At 40.6% G+C, this 19537-nt stretch overlaps 1 protein-coding gene across 9 annotated transcripts in view; it reads right to left on the bottom strand.

Annotated features, from left to right (window-relative positions):
* Positions 1-466: 466 nt before the first annotated feature.
* Positions 467-19537, bottom strand: part of cfap74 (cilia and flagella associated protein 74) — a 48753-nt gene continuing 29682 nt past the window's right edge. For 6 of the 9 annotated variants that reach the window (XM_061673299.1, XM_061673315.1, XM_061673289.1 and 3 more), the window contains 18 exons: positions 13573-13660; positions 12181-12354; positions 11615-11748; positions 11291-11540; positions 10709-10816; positions 10309-10437; positions 10087-10208; positions 9272-9406; positions 8671-8783; positions 8507-8562; positions 8020-8139; positions 7719-7874; positions 6849-6987; positions 4971-5125; positions 4733-4865; positions 4491-4609; positions 3240-3374; positions 467-3065 (listed from right to left, as the gene is read on the bottom strand). In XM_061673299.1, coding sequence (XP_061529283.1) covers positions 2961-3065; positions 3240-3374; positions 4491-4609; positions 4733-4865; positions 4971-5125; positions 6849-6987; positions 7719-7874; positions 8020-8139; positions 8507-8562; positions 8671-8783; positions 9272-9406; positions 10087-10208; positions 10309-10437; positions 10709-10816; positions 11291-11540; positions 11615-11748; positions 12181-12354; positions 13573-13660 — 2371 coding nt within the window. In that variant the 3' untranslated portion in view covers positions 467-2960. Of the gene's footprint in view, positions 3066-3239; positions 3375-4490; positions 4610-4732; positions 4866-4970; positions 5126-6848; positions 6988-7718; positions 7875-8019; positions 8140-8506; positions 8563-8670; positions 8784-9271; positions 9407-10086; positions 10209-10308; positions 10438-10708; positions 10817-11290; positions 11541-11614; positions 11749-12180; positions 12355-13572; positions 13661-19537 lie in introns of those variants that run through there. The other 3 variants (XM_061673307.1, XM_061673322.1, XM_061673356.1) reach the window with 3 other exon arrangements.

The raw sequence follows: 19537 nt of genomic DNA on the forward strand, positions 1-19537 counted from the left end.
TTGATTTATGTTGCAGTTTTATTTTAGTTTTTTAATAAAACCATTACTTTAGGTAATGTCTGAAAGAGTGAACTCCTGGTCAAGTCCCGTACTTGAGTGTGCCCAACAGGGTTTTAACTGTTAAAATGCATAAGCTCTAATTAAGCGTTGTATGGTGGGACACGTCCACCTGAGTGAAATCCCTGTAATACAATAAACTTTGGCATGTTAAGCTACTGAGAGAGCTGCAGAGTGTTTGTTTCTCCATAATTAAAAGTAGCAAGTCTTTTCAAGTCGGTGGGCTCGAGTCCAAGTGAAGAAACGAGTCATTGGTGTCTAAGCCGAGTTGCAAGTCTTGTGACATTTTGTCAAGTGGACTCTAAAGTCATCAAATTCATGACTCGAGTCCAAGTCATGTGACTCGAGTCGACACCTCTGATCATTGGATCATTCCAACCAAGATGGTGGTGGTAGTGTGATGGTCTGGGGCTGCTTTTCTAGTTCAGGACCTGGCTGACTTGCTGTGATTGATGGAACTGTGAATTCTTCACCAGAAAATCCAGAAGGAGAACCTTTGGACTTCAGTTCGTGATCTCAAGCTAAAGCGCATTTGGGTTCTCCAGCAGGACAATGATCCGAAACACAACAGCAAGTCAACTTCTGAATAGCTTAAAAAAAGGTTTTGGAGTCGCCTCGTCGAAGTCTGGACCTCAATCAGATTGAAAAGCTGTGGCATGACCTTATAAAGGCTATTCAAGATCGAAAACCCTCCATTGTTGCTGAATTAAAACAATTCCGCAAGAAGAATGGGCTAAAATGTCTCCACAGAGATGTTAAAGACTCACTGCCAGTCTTAGAAAATGGTTGATTTCAGCTGTTTCTGCTAAGGGTGGCCCAAGCAGTTATTAGGTTTAGGGAGTAATTACTTTTTCACACTGAGCCAGGTGAAAAAATAAATACAAATCTTTGTCTAATATTTACATTTTCACATTACATTTAAACACTAAAGAGGGGAAAAACTCATCTGGCCAAGGTTACTGCTGCTGTGATTTAGTTGCCCCTGGATACGCTCCCGCCTGTCTGCATGCATGTGGTGTGAAGCTACTTAAGCCGGGTTTCAGGCCACCCTGGGGAGAAGTTATTCATCTGAATTGACGCTTTTTCACGCACCCAGTGCAAAAGAGGAAGAAAAAGTTGTGCTGTGCTAAGACGTGGTGATATCAGTAACATTTTCTTTTCAACAATCAATTATTGAATTCATTCTAAAATAAATCTATTACAGTATACAAAGAAAAATGTGCCAATTTGAAAATGTACTCTCGTTGATATTCCCCTTTTCTATACTGAACTGGAGCACAGCCCTGATGTCACAATCGGAGGTTCATCAATTATCATGAAATCCCCCCAAAATGTGTCTCGTCTAAGATTAATGCTGAGTGTGATTGATAGTCAGATATTAACCAAAATATTCTGAACAGCTCTCAATAAGATGCAATGCAGTTTACATCTCGGCAACCTATCACCACAATGGATGGATGGCATATTGTTATATTAATCCCTCTGTGACAATGTCAGTCAAACAATCATTAACTTTGCAAAGAAATAATTGAAATAATAAATAATGAATGTCATTCTGTTCAGCGGGTGTACCTAATGCTGTGGCTGGTTGATGTAGATTTGATTATTTTTATAAACCCAGTGGGTGTTCACATAAAGGCGCAGGAACACCGCAGTAAGTGGCATCATCGCTCAATATGAGCAATAGAGATCAGAGCAAAAATCAGATTAGATAAAGTGGCAAAATAACGGCAATATTGTCTAATATGATGTAGGACTTGCTTTGTAAAAGCCAGCGACATTACACGAGGCTAAGCTCATAATGACCTTGCTTTTTATAGGCAGGTTGGGGTCCATTAATCTTCTTTAGTATAATCTCCTACAATCTGTGATAAATGCTTACTGCATGTATCTGAGAGGAGGCAGGAGAGGTCATTGGACCACTCTTTGGCATTGCTGACATCTGCTGTTCACATGCACAAACCGTAAGCGCATTTTGTTGTTGCAATCGCAATTTGTAAATTTAAGGCACCTTTCCATTTAGGTTTTAGATCGGCAGCTACCTGCTAGTGTTGAATTATGAGAGGTCACGTTAAATATCATCTATGATATCTTCTTTATACTGCATATATTGCCTGATTGTACCTTAATGAAGAGCGAGACATTTATATGGTAGATGTAGAATCGCTTAAACAAGTCTAATGGTCGCCTAGAGGTTTTGAACTGTACCGTGTATTGGCATTGTTTTATATTAAAAAATCTTAATGCAAAGTCACTCATTTTAAATTTAACAAGTTTAACTTCTTCCTACTCCTTTTTGGGCTGGTAGGACATGGTGTTCCAGTGTGGGATACTTATATTGTATATATCTTTTCTTTTATAGTTTCGTACTGCATGTTCAAAATAAAGCTCAATCATTCAAAATATGATAGCCGTAATGACTTTTAACCAGAGGTGGCAGCAAGTCATTGCTTTGCGAGTCTCAAGTCTTTGCCCTCAAGTCCTGAGTCGAGTCGCAAGTCCTAGACTTTGAAACAGGAAACAAATCATTTGTTTGATGATCTTAAACATTGAAGTGGGGAAACTATGCAAAAAAATAACAATAATTTGAGAAGGGGGCTCATACTTTTTCACAGCAATGTACTTTTCCCCCCAAAGAAACAGAGAAACTAGGTATGAAGGAAGAACATTGATTTATCATACAGTTTGGTACAGATCTGGATAAAGGTGCAGGGTTAGGAATTTCTAAAACATTTGTAAATATAGCGAGATAGGACAGCTTTTTCTCTCTGTACATAATGCATGGTCATTCTGGTCATATAGACCTATAAACCACAATAAAAAATAACAGCAACTTGTGGTGTTTGCTGTCTTTTGCCTCAATAACAGAATATCTAGAGAAAAGAATCCATGAAAAAAAGGAATCAGTCCACATGAGTGGAGACTAAAGCCATGAGGGTGACGTTGTATACCCTCGTTTCGTCACCTTTTACTGTGAGAGGCACACACATCTGCACCACTTCATTGGGCTGAAACACAAATTATTTTCATCATTACTACACAATTTCACTCACTGGGAAGTAAATATTTGGAAATTTCACTTGCTGTTTGATGATCACATATCTTGCATTTGAAAACATTTATGCTTCATTGAAATCGCCCTTTCTAATTCAAAAAGAAGCCAAAATTGCAATCTTCCTGACCTTGTGTCCACTCTGGGGGGTCCATGTGAGCTTGATGGTGTGTCTGCTGCCTGCCTCTACGCTGCCTTTGCTGGGCTCCACACTGAAGCCCCTCTGCTGCAGAGAAGCCAGGTTGTCCCAGAGAAAATCACTCCCCTGAAATGGGTGGGTCCAAACAAGCAGTCAGAATACAATCACTGCATTGGCTTATACGACAAACATATTTCACTTTACATGCATTGGGAACTTGAATATAGGCCTTAACAATTTTTAAATAATGAGATATGGTTATGCACTGTTATGCTATCTTTTACAACTACAGTCCAACAATTACAACAGTGTCAAAACTGTAATTTACCACCTTCATCAATAGGTAAAGCAACTACATTCTTATTTGTGGTTTCATCTCTTATACCTGTATATTGGAACGCATGAGAAAGTCCTCAAAGATGCCCAGTTGGATGCATTGTGGGCCTCCATAGGCAGGCTTTTAAACTCATTCACTGCCAGCCATTTTCATTGCAGGTTGCCATATTGCCAGTGCCCCATATTTTGACTGATCTTTCAAGAATATTGTGCTCTGTGACGATATAAGAACTGACCAACCAAAGAGTAATCTCTTCTTTGATCAGAATTTTTTGTTTCTAGTTTTTTTTACGTTATTTTAGTAGTCAACAGTAGAACACGGGTTGGTTTAAGCAAAACCACTGGTTTCTGCTCAAAAAGCGGCGCAAATGAGCTTTTTGTCAAAATATATTTTGCTTTTGTGGCATCAAACTATAAAACAAGAGAAACGAGATTCAGGAATGGCATTTGATGGCAAAATAATAATTTATTTACAGATACAGTGGCACCTCGATTTAACAGACTACACCTAAACTTGTCCGACTTCCAACATGGTGGCATTTTTCTCCCTCATAACCGACATGACGAGCCAAGATTCACCCCTTAAACTTTATCGTCTACTCAAAAGCTGTCCTTGATATATACTAAGGTGATGCACTACTATCTACAGGGATCTGTTAGCCATTACAGTGCTCTAGAAACCTGAATTTCACAGACCAGCTCGGCAAGGCCCTCTTCCACCCCTAACCTTTGAAAAATGTTCTCGACAAATATATTTATCCGTGTACTCGCATTCACGTCCACAGCAGTGAATGAGGTACGTTATTACAATTGTATTTTGTGCAATTTGGTATTGAAAAGATGATTGACCCCTTTATAGCACATGACGATGCTCTTTATGTAAACGTTTCACATCTGCCTCACTACCTTCTTACTGGCCCGTATGCAGCCTATTTGCAGCTCCCTGACTGCAGGTCTGATGGTCCCCATACTGTAGCTCGCTCGCAGGGTGACCAACACCGGGATTTCCATCTCCTCTGACTGTCCTGGTGGAGAAGAGCAGGAAATGTTAACTCATTTCCCCCCCCCCCATCCCAAGTCGAAATAATCATCTAGTTTATAATATTACATGCTGAGAACATCAGAGATGACGGCAGAAGCTAATGTACCGGCGAGTTCAGGTTGACTGGTTATTAGTGGAGGAAGAAGGGATTCAATAGGAACTGTCAGTGGGTCTCCTCCATTTAGATACATATTGTGTGCAGACGCTGCACCTCTCAGATCCAAGACACACAGTTTAGTCTAGCGCACAGAAACAGATTCACACTTAAGATTGGAACATTGGCGATAGCATCGGCAGCTCGCGTGGCCTAATGACCCTTAAAGCTGTGTGTTGCTTTTTGTGACCTTATTGACAAGCTCAATGGTGAGCCGATCTGAATAGTTGACCGAGGGGTGATCAGGGTGAAAGGTGACAACCACGTCCTGGCTTTGTCTTGCAGCAATGCTTGCCTCCACCGGCTGAACACTGAAAACACTTAGCCCATTGTAGTTGTGGGTCCCTGTACATGACACAACATATACACAATTTATACTAAGGTGGTTGCCACTGATACATCTGTTTGTTGTTCTGATACATGAGATAAGGTTGATAATAAAATACACCAATTCGAACACACAGTCGACCACAATTACAACAGATTTGCAATTAAAGAATGAATCTTTTACTCCTTTGTCATAAAAGGTAATTTCACATAGAAAGAATTGCATATCAGTATGTGAGAGCGGATAGTTTTGCCGGCACAACCTTTAGTTTCATGTACAGAGGATATAAAAAGTCTACACAAACCTGTTGAAAGGCTGGATTCTGTAACAGTATTATGAAACAGTGAACAAGATAAATCATTTCAAAACTTTCCCCACCATTAATATGACCTATAACCTGTCAAATGTAATTGAAAGAAAAAAAGAAGACATCTTATAGGGAGGGGAAGTAAAAATAAACGCAATAATGTGCTTGCACAAGTATGGGGATGTGGTTGGGATCAGAAGTAACCAATCACATCCAAACTCATGTTAAGTGGAAGTCAGCACACCCCTGCCACAATTCAAGTGCCTCTGATTAATTTCAGATGTTCTAGTAGGCTTTTCCTTTTTGTTTTGTTTTGTTTCTAACAGAACCCTCAAGGAGAATGCTTACACTGACTCCTATTCGGAACTGTTTCTAATTTCCTCCATCTTGACGAAGGCTCTAGTTGCAGCGGAAGCATAACAGGCCCAAATCATAACGTTGTCACCACAATGCTTCACTGTAGGAATGGTGTTCTTTTGGTGATGAGCAGTGTTGTGTTTGCTCCAAGCGTACCTTTTGAAATTATGGCCAGAAAGTTTCACCTTGGTTTCATCGGACCATAACACGTTTTTCCCAAATACATTTGAGAGATTTCACCTGTTTGTTTTGCAAAATGTAGCTAGGGTTGAATGTTTTTCTTTGTAAAATGGGGCTGTCTTGCCATCTTCCCAAACATATGAAGAAGACGGAAGATTGTTATCACATGTACTAAGCAGCCAGTACTTGCCAGAAATTCCTTCAACTCTTAGCAGCCTCCCTCACCAGTTTTCTCATCTTTTAAATTCTGTCGTCCCGTTCTTGGTAATATCACTGTTGTTCCATGGTGCATTTAATGCCTTGGAAATCCTCATCCTGACTGATAGTTTTGAACAACGAGATCCCTCTGATGCTGTGGAAGCTCTATGCGGACCACGGCTTGTACTGTAAGATGTGACTACAAAAATGTCGGGAAAGCCTGACTAGAAGAGCTGGACTCTATTTTGGGTTAATCAGAGGCACTTTAAATGGTGGCAGGTGTGTACTGACTCCCATTTAACAACACTATGATTATTGGTTAATTCTGAACAAAGCCATATCCCCGGTTATAAGAGGGTGTGCACACTTGTGCAACCAAATTATCTCAGTTGTTTATTTGTACTTCCCCTCTATTTTTTCAGTTCAGTTGTATAGGATAGAAGTTACATTTATGGTGGAAAACATTTTGAAATAATTCAGTGTTTTCAATTAAGTTGCATTAATTGAGTCGTTGTATGTTATAGGTTACATTATTGGCAAAAAAAAAACAAAGTTCTGAAATGACTTATCATGGTCTCATTTTTCCAGATCACAAAGTGAAGACTTATTATATCCATTGTAACTACCTCTGGCCCAGCATTACTACCTACCTACTCACTTAGTCATCTACTCACTTAGCAACCTATCCACCTACTTACCCACCACAGGCTGGATCTTAGAGTCTGTGTAGCCACCCAACAGTAGGGCCACCTTCTCATCAGCACCTTGAGTCTTGGAGGGCGAGAGGCTGTACAACATCGCCTTGAAACCCACTGTAACAGCCGAGCTGTTCTGGAGCTACAATCAACGCAAGGCTTAAGTGGCGACAACAACACAAAACCTTACAGTCCTGGCATTTGAAGATCTGAAACAGGGGTCGGCAACCTTAAATGTTCAGAGAGTCATTTGGACTGGTTTCCTACCTGGGGTCAAATAGCTCAATAAATCTTAGCGCTCGGTATTGCACGTCGGCACTTGTGATGCCTATTTTGAGAAAATGTTTTATTTTAATGTTAACAAAAGTCAAATTAAAACAAATTTAAATCAAACACTCAATATTTATTTTCCAAAGTCCGAGCAGAAGGCAGAAGGATGAAAGAGCCACATATGGCTCTGGAGTCGCAGGTTGCAGACCCCTGATCTAGAAGGTGCAATGCAAACATCACCAGCTTACCCAAAATAATAAATATTTATTTACACATTACTGGCAAGGTCATTAAGCGAGTGGATGGGGATACAACCTGGTTCTGGATCCTACAAGTCGCAACCTGACTATACATTGCTCTTACACTGTCGTAATGAGCAATATTTAGACATTTAAAATAAACTTGGCTTGCTTTGGAAAAGAAATGACTCAAAAGTTATTCAAAGAAAGTTTTCCAGTGTATAACAAAATAACACAAGAACAATTATTAGACAGGGATGTGACATTTTTCACCTATTATAATCAAATCCAATTATTTTTAAATGATGTATTTTTTTTTTTCATTGGACGATCACCTCGTGCTAATGAGACTGTGTTGGCTCACCTTCAGGACCTGTGAGGTGCTCTCCTTTTCCAGCACATAACCAAAGTCCAAGAGACCTCCAGAGTGGGAGGAGGTGATTGCAGGAACTATTCCCTCCCCCCGCAGAGTCACGGCCAAGGTCATCTTCTGACAGCGCACCTCCAAAGTCTCACAGTACTAAAGATCAGAAGACCTGATTAGATACTGCTCAAAATATATCACATGCTCAATGTCATTCCACAGAATGACAAATGTGCATGATTCATATGTCAATAACGAAGGAAAGAACCATCAATGAGCAGTCTTAATTTAAATATGGCACCTTTTTTTCTAACGTAGGACAGAAGGCCAACACCAGGGTGTGTTTCTCTCCAGGTCCTATGCCTCTGAGTGAGTTAAGAAGTGAAAAGGGGCCATATATATCCAGCAATGATGACCTCAACTTGAAAACAAGCACAAAACAATGGTGACATGTAGCCGGTAAGTAATATTGATTTGAGTCACAGGAGCAGGGGCAATTGAAGATTGAAGACATCACTGAAAAATAGGCACATTTAGCCAGCAGGCATAATTAAAAATTGAAAAAACAACAACAATCAAACACACCCTGTTGAATATCATGTAATTAGGCTTACAGATTTTTTCAACCAAAATATAGTTGCCTGAATAGAAAAGAATATACTAAATTGGAAACTGGAAAATTATGTTGTCTGGTGTGTTGAATATACAACAACAACAACAACAACTACTACTACTACTACTGCTCCTGCTGCTACTACATTCTCAATATTCGATGGTGAAATAAATACCTCCAAAGATTCCTCCGAAATGTTCTGGACTGAAAATCGTTTAATCACTCTCTCTCCTAAAAAAAAAATAGAGGGACCGAAAAGCCTAAAGTTTAAAACACAACCATACACACGCATGTTTGGAATGACACGTGGGAAATGTGTACTTACTGTACAGTACTAACCTACTGCCACTTGCTGGAAATCCAAGGCGTAATTTCTGATATTGCTGGATACCACCACTAGAGGAGGCTGTACAGCAGGACATTGTAGCTTCAAGTAGACAGTATTGAGAGGACTGTGGAGATATGATACCGAATATACGAAATGAGTGTGGTATCCATTCTTAACATTCTTCTACATCAGGGGTCCTCAATTTTATGGGGTCCAGGAACCCTTTACAAGAGAGACATTTTTCCAAGGACCCCCCCTCACTCCCCCCTATCTTAACACCAAAAATTCACAAAATTCCATTGAATAAAATACAATATTTATCCATCGTCACAAGCTGAAGTGCACTGCTTTCACTAACAACAACGCTGGAATCAGAGCTTTTAATTGGCTGAAAGCTAAGGTAGGGAGAGTAATTCATTTAAGTGTTTGTTTTGTTAGCGCGCCGCTCCCCATTTGTAGGTACGCACTCATTAAAAATGATATGGCATGCTGTAATTTATTGCAAATTATTTTGCAATTAGTCACGGCTCGCGGACCCCCGGGGAGGTGGGGACCGCAGTTTTGGGAACTACTGCTCGAGGCAGTTCTAGATTTGAACTCTGGCTGTTTTACCTCCACGTTGGCTGGGTCTGCCTGTCTTCCTCCGGGGGGTCTCCGTCTGACACAAAGTAGGGGATGGTGTACTCGCTGTAGCGCGAGGTGAATGAGTGCAGCAAAGACGCCCTCGCCTCCTCAAACCTTTGACCTCTAGAAATAAAAGAATGAAAATGAGATTGTTTGTTGTTTGTCGGTGAGTCTTAGTAAGTAAGGTGAACAACATAATTTACAACAAGGTGCAAACCACTGGTAACGTTCAACTAGATTAGGAATTTGCCAAGACTATACATCTAAAAAACAAAAAGACAACTATCCAACAGTCAGAAGACTTGGACAAAAACCAAGGACAATTTGTATGAGGATGATGACACGATAAAAGGAGAAAGAAAGGAACAGCTCCTCCAATTGCGAGGCGAACAGGATGACACGCTGTCGAACGATAAGACCGTTTCCATCTACAGGCACAATTTATATACTGTAATAAAAACGATGCAAAACTAAAAGAGCAGAGCAACCGAAACTGCATGATAGGATTGCATTGAAACTAGTGATCTCTTGAGTGTTGATTCAAAGACAAGCAAATACGACGTAAGACAAGTAATGTTCATCTTCGCGTGGATGAGTGAACACGGCAGCATGAAAGGAAAGATAACAGTATTTGGAGTTTTGCTAATAAAGAAAACTTGAATCATAATCATCCCGTGTTGTTGGATCTTTCAACTGTCCGTAGCGTTAATTGGGTTTAGCCTGCTTGGAACATACTTCACATGTGTAAAACAGTTCTTTTAAAAACAATGTATCCGACATACAATGTTAGAACACACTCTTACCCTGCATCTATGTTGTCGGGGGGTTGTGTCTCTATTGGGGTTGCAGTTTTGGAAGAAAAATCTGACATTTTGCTGCTCTTGGACAATTTCTTCCCTTTATTGGGCTCCGCCTCCCTTTTAGCCTTTCAAAACATAAGTAAAATAAGTACCATCACTGACATGAGAGTGAACAAAATTATTAGTGAGGTCCGAGTTGCAAAATAAAGGAGGGCGAAGTTACACCTCCTCTTCAAGGAGTTTTTTAATGTCCTCCTCATTGGTCTGCTTGGCTTTGAGGAGGAGACGCAGGGCCTCTTCCTTGATATGCCGGTCTTCCAATTTGGGTTTAAATGTGACCAGGACCAAACACCTCTGGAGTGGAGGAACAAAGATGAAGACAAACACTGGCTACTATTGGTGATCGTAGAATACATAAATACAACAACAATGCTACGTTCAATTCAATAGGTTGTCTTCAATGCACCTAACATGCATGTTTTTGAAATGTGGCGGTATCCGTAGTGCCCCTTGCACTGTTGCACAGACAGGGAGAATACGCAGACGCCAAACTGTGAGGCTCGCTAACCAGTCTTCCAACGTGCAGCCATTATTTTCAAGAGTATGTTTTAAAAATGACGCTCACTTCTGTCAGATTTTCAACAGAGGGCGGCCTCACACCGTAGCGACATCTCCACTGAACCACCGGCAGCTCGAAGTCATGTTGTAGTAACTGCATCGACTTGGTAATGAGCTGGAAGATCAGTGAGCTACTTTGATTTGTATGTCTTCTTTGTTAAAAATACAACAACTAAAATGTATTCATAAATAGAATAAGGATTTTACTTATTCAAACAACTGAGATAGTTTTTCAGAAATGGGTATGGATCTTATTATTGTCATTGTCCAAAAATATAGGGTGCAGCAATAAAGGAAAAGAACCTAAAGTATTTAGCTGACCTAGACTGGACAATAAACAACAATGCATGGACCAATTATTTCCCCACTAAATCAACTCAAAATAGTGCATTCTTTACTCTTGGCGAGAATGAGTTTGAAGTTTGATAAGCAAATTCAAAACACTTCCAATTCATTATAAACCCCCAAAATACAAGATGCAAACATCAAAAGTAGTTCAAGTTTGAGTAATAACATCTAACTACAAATGACTGAACTGTTCGTTAAATGTAAGCCTGAACTCGGAAGACGTGCCCCAACCTGCTCTGACCTTTCCAGGCAGCAGGCGTCCTGCGGCAGGAGTGATACTGATGCTGGAGTCTTGAGGTGGGGTGAAGGAAAACAGTCTGGCCCCAGCAGAGGGTCGTTGTTTGGACTGGTTTCGGACGGTTTGGTTATAGGTGAGGTAAAGGAGAGCGGTGGAGTGGTCGCCAACCGCCGTGGGCCCAAACTGCACCAGGGAATGGGAGAGCGCCAACGTTGGGCAAACGCCCATGGCACGGCAAGCCAGGGGAAAAACTCTTGACGACAAATACGAATACAATATAAATCAATTGTCATTTCAGTGACATACAATAAAGGGCTCCAAGTTCACCTGTTGATTCCTGACTTGCAACTTAGATGGAAACGGTACTCTTTTGCTTTGTTGGCGCTGAAAATGATATCAATCTCCAGTGTTTCTTGCGGGAGAAGCGTGCCGAAGCCATCGTTAGGTTGGACGTCAACAAACTGCAGTGTGAGCAGAACATACAGCAAATGCTTAGATTTTATAATAAGCAAAGGGAATATCACGCATTTGAATATGTCCAACTACCAATGGTTATATGCAGTTGTACGTGCTTTCACAACTTCTGAACCCAAAAGTCTTTAATGTTGTACCGTATTTCCTCCATGAGAAAAATCTCATGGCACACGACCAAACAAAAACATCCCAAAAAAAAAAAAAGTCAGTAGACAGATAATTATGTGCCCTCTGCCATCTAATGGAAGAGCATTTTATTGTTTTGCCTGCCACTATACATTGCTGGCATAGATCAATACAGTAATCACCACTATTCCAGGATCGAGCTCTACCGCCAATAGTGAAAAAAGGCGATCAATTGATAATTGCCTTTAGATGCCACAAGCAAGTTGGTGGAAAAACACACTTGGACGCAATACCTCTGGAAGGCCAACGAAACCAAACTCTTGAGGTAGCAGGGACATGTTGGTCAGGCGTACGCTGCTCTTGACTGACTGGTAGATAGAACAGTAGCCAAAGTCCACCTCGCTCTGACCAAACTTCAAGTCGGATGATGTCACAATTGCTTGGACCGTGTAAATGACAGGCTGCACCTGAACAAATCGACATGATCAGTGGTTAAAGCTTCGAATATTTTCTAAATGCAGTTGATATCAGCATAGTATACATAAATGTATTATAATCCGTAACTTGAACTTTATTTCATTTATAATTGTTTATTCGGACATACCGTATTTCCTCATGCTGTATAGTGATTTTTTTTTAATTCACTAAAATGCAGAGAGTAACTTTGGCTGTAGAGTGGAGAGCATTTTATAATCTTATATACATTGTGCAATTTTTATATTGTATACAATCTTCCCAGAAATCGGCTTACTTACATTATTTTTCTGACAGCGACTCGATGAAACTGATTTTCCTCCCTCATTCCTGTGTTGGCAAAAATTCTTTTTTTTATTTTGCTTTTGGTCTGCATTGCATACGGGAGCACTTTCTATTTAAACTCCAGCGTAAACTCCAACTTCTTTACAGATGCTCCGCAAGTAGTGTGTGCTGCGGTACTGATGCCTGGGAGGCGCCCACTTGATGTGCGACATTCATTCATTCAAGTGGACGTCGTCTATTCAAGTGGAGGAAAAACAGTAATGCCAATCATCATGTCATGTTGTCATGATCGTGTCTCTAAAGCCTTGGCATATAAATCATATCCCAGCGATCCCAATTTCTATATTTCGCTGCAAATATTTGCTCTCAAATGCCGCAGGTTACATTGGTTCTTGACCTTACAACAACGTGTGTGCGCTTGCTTGTGTGTGTAAGCTTTAATGCCAGGAGCTCAGGGCGTGTAGGTGACACATTTGGTGCTCCACAGGAACATCCTGGCCTTGTCTTTGGCTCATTGTCAGAGCTCTACCTCCCCTCCTTGTCCATGCAGGGACAGGGAATCAGGGCTGGAGAGGGAGGACGGGGAAGGTGACGATTTGCAAGAAGACTGGATACATTTAGATTTACCAGGATGAAAACACGACTGGCATCAGTGCAATACCAGTGTTTAAGCAGCTGCTCTGTATTTCAGAATCTAGGCTTCAGTCGAGAGACATTTCCCTTTAGACAATGCGGAACAACCTTTATGCTCGGCTTGTTAACACCCAATGGAGCAACTGGGCCTTGGGGGTACGAGATAATTTTAGATAACCCTATAAATAGGTTACAACCTCCAGTGGCGCAGCTTCTGTTCGGGGATAAGGATGAAGAAAATGTTTCTAGAATCACGGAAATGACATCATTTTAATGTTAAGTGTAATAACAACCTGCCCTGCAACTTGCACTGCCATTGGAACCTCCAGGACACTAGTAGCACTGTCGAAATACTTATTAGCATCTTGGGGTAAGGTGTTCCTGGGAGACAAACAAGAGACTGTTAGAATGAAAAATTCCCTCCCTCACTCTTGCACTTCCTTGTACACCACACCACCTTTTTACATTCTTATGACAGTTAAGAATGTTCAAATGGATTTTGCCATTACCTTTAGAATGATTCAATATTTCAAGATGGTGACAACTTGACATTGGAAATGGATTCTTCCCATGAATTCCGAAGTATACTTTTTTTGAATCAGTCAAAAGTATATTATAAAAATATCCTTTACAAAAATGGCGCACATTAGAAAATGGACAAGCAATAAAATGGAAAAGGAAAAAGGGAAAGGAAAGTATAAGACACAAATACTTTTCACCTAAAACATGGAGCTGCGATGTAGGCCATTTACCCCCTTTACTCTTATTTTTGTTGTTGTTGTTTTTAATGAAAGGCGAAGGTCGCCCCCGCATCCTTCACTTCTGTATGTAACTTAAAACCCTTTAATCCCTGACGCGTCGGCGACGACACGTTAGGGATAATCTAATGTAACCCTAACCCTAACCTGCTAGATATTGAAAATTCAAAACTTTTTGGGAAAAGGGGCAAAACATTTTTTAATTATTCACACGACATTTTCTGACCCTTTCATAGTCAAAACAAGCAAAAAAAAAAAGTCCAGGCAGACATTTTGAGGCTTAGGTGTTAAAGGGTTAAAAACAATGGTAATAAAAAAAATAGTACAAACACCGCCAACAATTTAGCTCATGTCTATGATACCAAAATTCAAAAGCCAAACGCTACTAGTGAGCTTTTCAAACAAAGACCAGGATTCAGACCCAGAAGGCCCATTATTTGACTTTAACCCACGACTGTGGGATCGGCTCGCCAGGGAAAGCAGGAGAGAGACGCAGAGCACGCCTCCACACTGCTGTAGGTTGTAGCCATGGTGATAGGAGATGGAAGTATGATTCAAAGAGGACCGGTACTTATGCACATGTAACTCCGGTCCCTCAATACCCCTCGTATCCAAGAGCTACATGCTTGAAGAATACAAGCAAAAACTGTACATGGATGTCAAAGGCAAATGTACATCTTCATCATTTGGTCAAATGTCAACACGAGTTCCAAATATAGAACTATCTACCACCTCTCACATTTTCTCTTAGGAAGCCAGCCGCTCTTTCTAAATACAACCTAGCTTCTCTTGTTTTTCACCCGTGCTGTTAATGTTGGATGAAGCTTTGAGAGCTAATGCTGCAGATGGTGGTTTTAAGGCTCTCCAGATGACAGTGGGTTTCTTCCCCAAAAGCATTCGAGGCAAGTTGTCTTCAAGAATTTGTCATATTCCGGGTTTGACAACAAGTGTGCATTTCATATACCACAGGCATTATTATTACATGCTGGAAATGTGCGGTTCTACTGTCAGTCTATTTACGGGTGCGAGCAAGAAAAATGACTTCATAAAATGCCCAAATATCATCTCTGCATTAACAAAGGGGAGTGATGAAAATGAATAGTTGTAGCCTGACCAATGAGTGCAGAGCGTGTATTTAAGGAAGCACTCTGCTGCTGCCTGCTAATAGAATCGCTGCTGGAAAGTCACTCTTGAATTAGCTTGGCAGGCCAGAGTGGAAAAGCCTGGCGGGGTATCACCAGGCCCATATGCTCTGGGGAATTTTGAGGATGGATGACTTTTCAGATTTGTCAGCCTCCTTCACAGATTGGTCTGCGTGTTCCGTTTCCTTGTGCCCAGATTATCCACAGCGTCAACCGCAAGTCCTTCTCTACTTGTCTCATGTGATTACACTGAGATGAGTCCAGAACCTAAACAGGTGAAGTAGTGACACTGCGACACGGGTTAACTGTAGAAATTACTTACTTGCCTCTTAATGAGTTATGATCAATTTTTATCTAAGAATGACGATTGAAAAAAAAAAAAAAAAAAATCTACTGTTTTACATCTATGTTGAAATAACAGCTGTGCAGTGGAGTCTCCAAAGCATCAAACTGTAACCTTTATAAACACCTTTAACATTCCTAACTGTCATACAAATAAGAGAAGTTAACTAAAATTCAGTTAAATCGTGGAAGACACCTGACAGAACTGTAATAGAGAGCACAGGAAGATGTTTATCACCTCGTGGCGTTTGAGCTGGAAACAGTCAGTATTGAATGTATTATACTGTATGTTGATGAGCAGTCCGATAGCACGTCTTTTGTTTGTGGCTGCCATTTAAGTTCTGGATTCTGCATGGCTGGTTCTGAGAACGAGCAAGCTTTTCTCGTCAGCTTCATGCTAATCAGTAGCCATTCATGCTTTTTACATAATTATCTCCTTCGTAAGATAAAAATGTGTATTTAATTGATGTTGTATTAACTGCGCTGCTCATTTTGCATTTGGCTGCAGATTTTGAGATTCATTTGTGTTATGTTAACATTACACGTTTCCTCTTTGGCCCTCTTGGTAGCCACCCTTTTGTGGCGGCATCACAAAATTAAAAACAAAAAAGACAACGAAGGAAAACATGCTAGTGGCATTAATTTACTTTCGAGGTCTGCAGAGCTGAAGTCTCACAACATTTACTGAAGTTTTGTGTGATGTCCACTTTTGAGGTGTCTATTCGCGGAGGATAGGGACGGGGCCGGACCACGAATAGCAAAAATCTGTGGTAATTGACGCCCATTATTATTGCATTGAAATTGATTAAAACAAAATAAATAAACTAAAAAAAAGTAAAAAAGCATTTTCTCCCTAAAAAGAAAATAAATAAATAAATAAATAAGAATGAAAAAGAATGACAAAAAAATTCAAATAGGTGACTATTCTGAACTTCTGACTATAGGTGACTATTCTGACTATGCTGAACCATGAGTATTCAGGGTCCATCCATCCATCCATTTTCTGAGCCGCTTTTCCTCACTAGGGTCGCGGGCGTGCCGGAGCCTATCCCAGCTGTCATCGGGCAGGAGGCGGGGTACACCCTGAACTGGCTGCCAGCCAATCGCAGGGCACATACAAACAAACAACCATTCAAACTCACAGTCACACCTACGGGCAATTTAGAGTCTCCAATTCATGCATGTTTTTGGGATGTGAGAGGAAACCGGAGTGCCCGGAGAAAACCCACGCAGGCACGGAGAGAACATGCAAACTCCACACAGGCGGGGTCGGGGATTGAACCCGGCCGGGTTCCTCAGAACTGTGAGGTTGACGCTCTAACCAGTCGGCCACCGTGCCGCCTATTCAGGGACCATTGTAATTAAATTCTGGTGTAACGCTAAATTGTACCACTTTTGGGGTGTTCGACTTTTGAGGTTCTACTCTAAGCATTTTGGGGCAGACTTAACGACAAACCATGTTTTTGTTTTTTTTGACAATTACATCCACTGCAACATGGACCCCTGCATTGATTTGACTTCACTATTAAAAAGTGATTATAAAAGGGATTACAACATGGATTAAGAGGTTTAGAGATATGTTATTCTGTACAAATAAATAAAAAAAAAAAAGCCCAATGACCGCACAAGATATTGGCCAAATAATGATAGGCAACAAAGTTTGTTTCCCTCAACTTAATTAAAAATGTTGCTAATGGTGAGCGCAGCAGCAGCGTGCTTTGCGGTGGCAGCGCCGGCCGTGCCATTCCACGTAATCTGTTTGCAGGAAATCATCCTTGTAATCTCCCTTTTATCAGATGGAACTGCAGCTGTAGGACACTCTTCCGAGATTAAGCGTAAAACCGCTGATTTAAGGGATACTTTTCCAATGACTCTGCCATCAGGTTTGCCACAGCAGAGACCCGTGCCTGCAAAATGTATCTTTAGTTCACAATAAAATAATCTGTATCAGGTCTAAATTACTGTAAAGAATAAAAAAAGACCACTTGGCTCAATAAGGTAGCTCAAATTCTATTGAAGAGGTCATATGTTTCGTTTATTCTTATTGTTATTTGAAACAAAACAGTATTAATTCCCTGGTCAAGTGAATAATTTGTTCAACGAACAGGTCAAATGGCCACTCATCACTTGTTCGGTTATTGTTTTCCTGGTGACTTAAACCATTAAAAACATATTCTGCATTCTGTGCACACCTAAATGACAATGAGTAGCATTCCAATCAGATGACCAGGGTCACTAGCAAATGAACCACTGAGCTTGATATTGTGGAGAGGGGATTATGGAGAATATGGAACAATACGATGGATTTACAGTATGGGGTCGGGGGGGGGGGGGGGGGGGGGGGCTGCGGACTGGATGGTGGGAGAAGAGAAGGATGCAGTGAAGGAAAAGCTGGTGGGCAGGCAGAAGTCTGACTGTGGACAGGAAGCAGAGCAAGAACCTGCAGGAAAGTTATGAGTCATTCCAGGTTCTCGATTTAACAGCTCACTGAACAAGTGTGTGTGTGTGTTTGAGAAGAAGACTATAAGAGTGAAAGCAACAAGGGTTTTAGAATTCAAACAGGCCTGTGGGTGGAAGGCCTTGGAAGTTTAATTTTAAATGAAATACCACAAAAGCAACCTTCCAAATTTTGCACAGAAGCAGGCCAGAGATGACATATGATGACGAGGTGCGGCCCATTCCTTTGTTACTTCAAGACAAACCAAAAAGATCAAAGTCTGGAATTGATATCAGGTATTGAGCATTTGGTGGCTGTGTGATTTGAACTACCGATAGGAAGTTCGTGCTGGGCATCATCATTTGGCTGAGGAGGAGGGGAAAACAGCATGAATTTACGATCAGGCCAAAGCGACAGACCCCCCCTCGCCTCCCCCCAAAAAAAACAACAACAGATATTTGTTGATGTGACTGCAGATGGAAGTCACACGGTGAATGACTGACAATTACTCTAAACATACTGCCAAAGCAACGCAAGACTTTTTTGAAGGCAAATACATGGAATAGTCTTCGATGCCCAAGTCAGTGGCCTGATCTCAAACCAAACAGAGATTTCTTTTATTTGAAGGAAAGTACACGTGAAGGCATGGCAAAAAGTACACGTGAAGGCATGGCAAAACATCATGTACATCATGTACAAAACATGATGTACATGGTCACTGCCTGCAAATTATTTTCCTCAAACTCTTAAAAATGAAATGGTTATAGTTATCATGCCATATTTGAAGTACACTGTCATTTCTAAAAGGTGAATATGACTCCTCTTGAATTAAAGCAGGAACTCTACGCATGAATCCCATCTTGAGTGCTTCATTTCAAATCCACTCTGGTGGTGTATAAGGGTCATTTTCAAATAAATGGATCAATAATGGTAAAGACATGGCCCTGAGCAGCAGTTCGAAGGGCAACACGTAAATTGTACAACTCACACGATGTTTATGAAGCTGTTTGTCTTTACCGTTGTGCACTTTTGTCTTTAGCTTTAGCGTATTTCAGTAGGCCACCACCATTTGCTCTTTCAATAAGGACGGCCTTTACTATGAATTCCTAAAATATTAAATCATCAATAACTTTTTGAAAACACAACTCTAAGCGTGGTTGTTTGAGCATTGGAGACATAAAAAAAAGAGGCAAAATTAGATTTTTTTTAAATTTTTATTTACCCTTATTGATCAAATTATATGAAAACGACCCATAAAGGATAAATCCTAAAAAAAATCGGTTATTGTGCAAATACTGCTTGAGTTAACTGTATGTGTGTTTTGTCAATAGATCCCCAGAAATGGATTGACTGATTTCTTTATTTGGGATTATCCACAAATGGTAACAAATCTTCAGAAACGTCTGATCTTCCCAATACTATCCAAACAATGGAAATATCTCCAACAGCAGTGTGGTTAAAGAGTGTTGTCTCTTTGCATTATGAATACAAGCCTGCTCATAAACAGTGAGGTTTCCACGATGGGACGAGAAGGAGAAGCGTTTTCGCAAATGACAAAGAAGAAATTTGACGGAAGAGC

This window comes from Phycodurus eques, chromosome 1 (assembly GCF_024500275.1).
Source record: "Phycodurus eques isolate BA_2022a chromosome 1, UOR_Pequ_1.1, whole genome shotgun sequence".
Classification (NCBI taxonomy): Eukaryota; Metazoa; Chordata; class Actinopteri; order Syngnathiformes; family Syngnathidae; genus Phycodurus; species Phycodurus eques.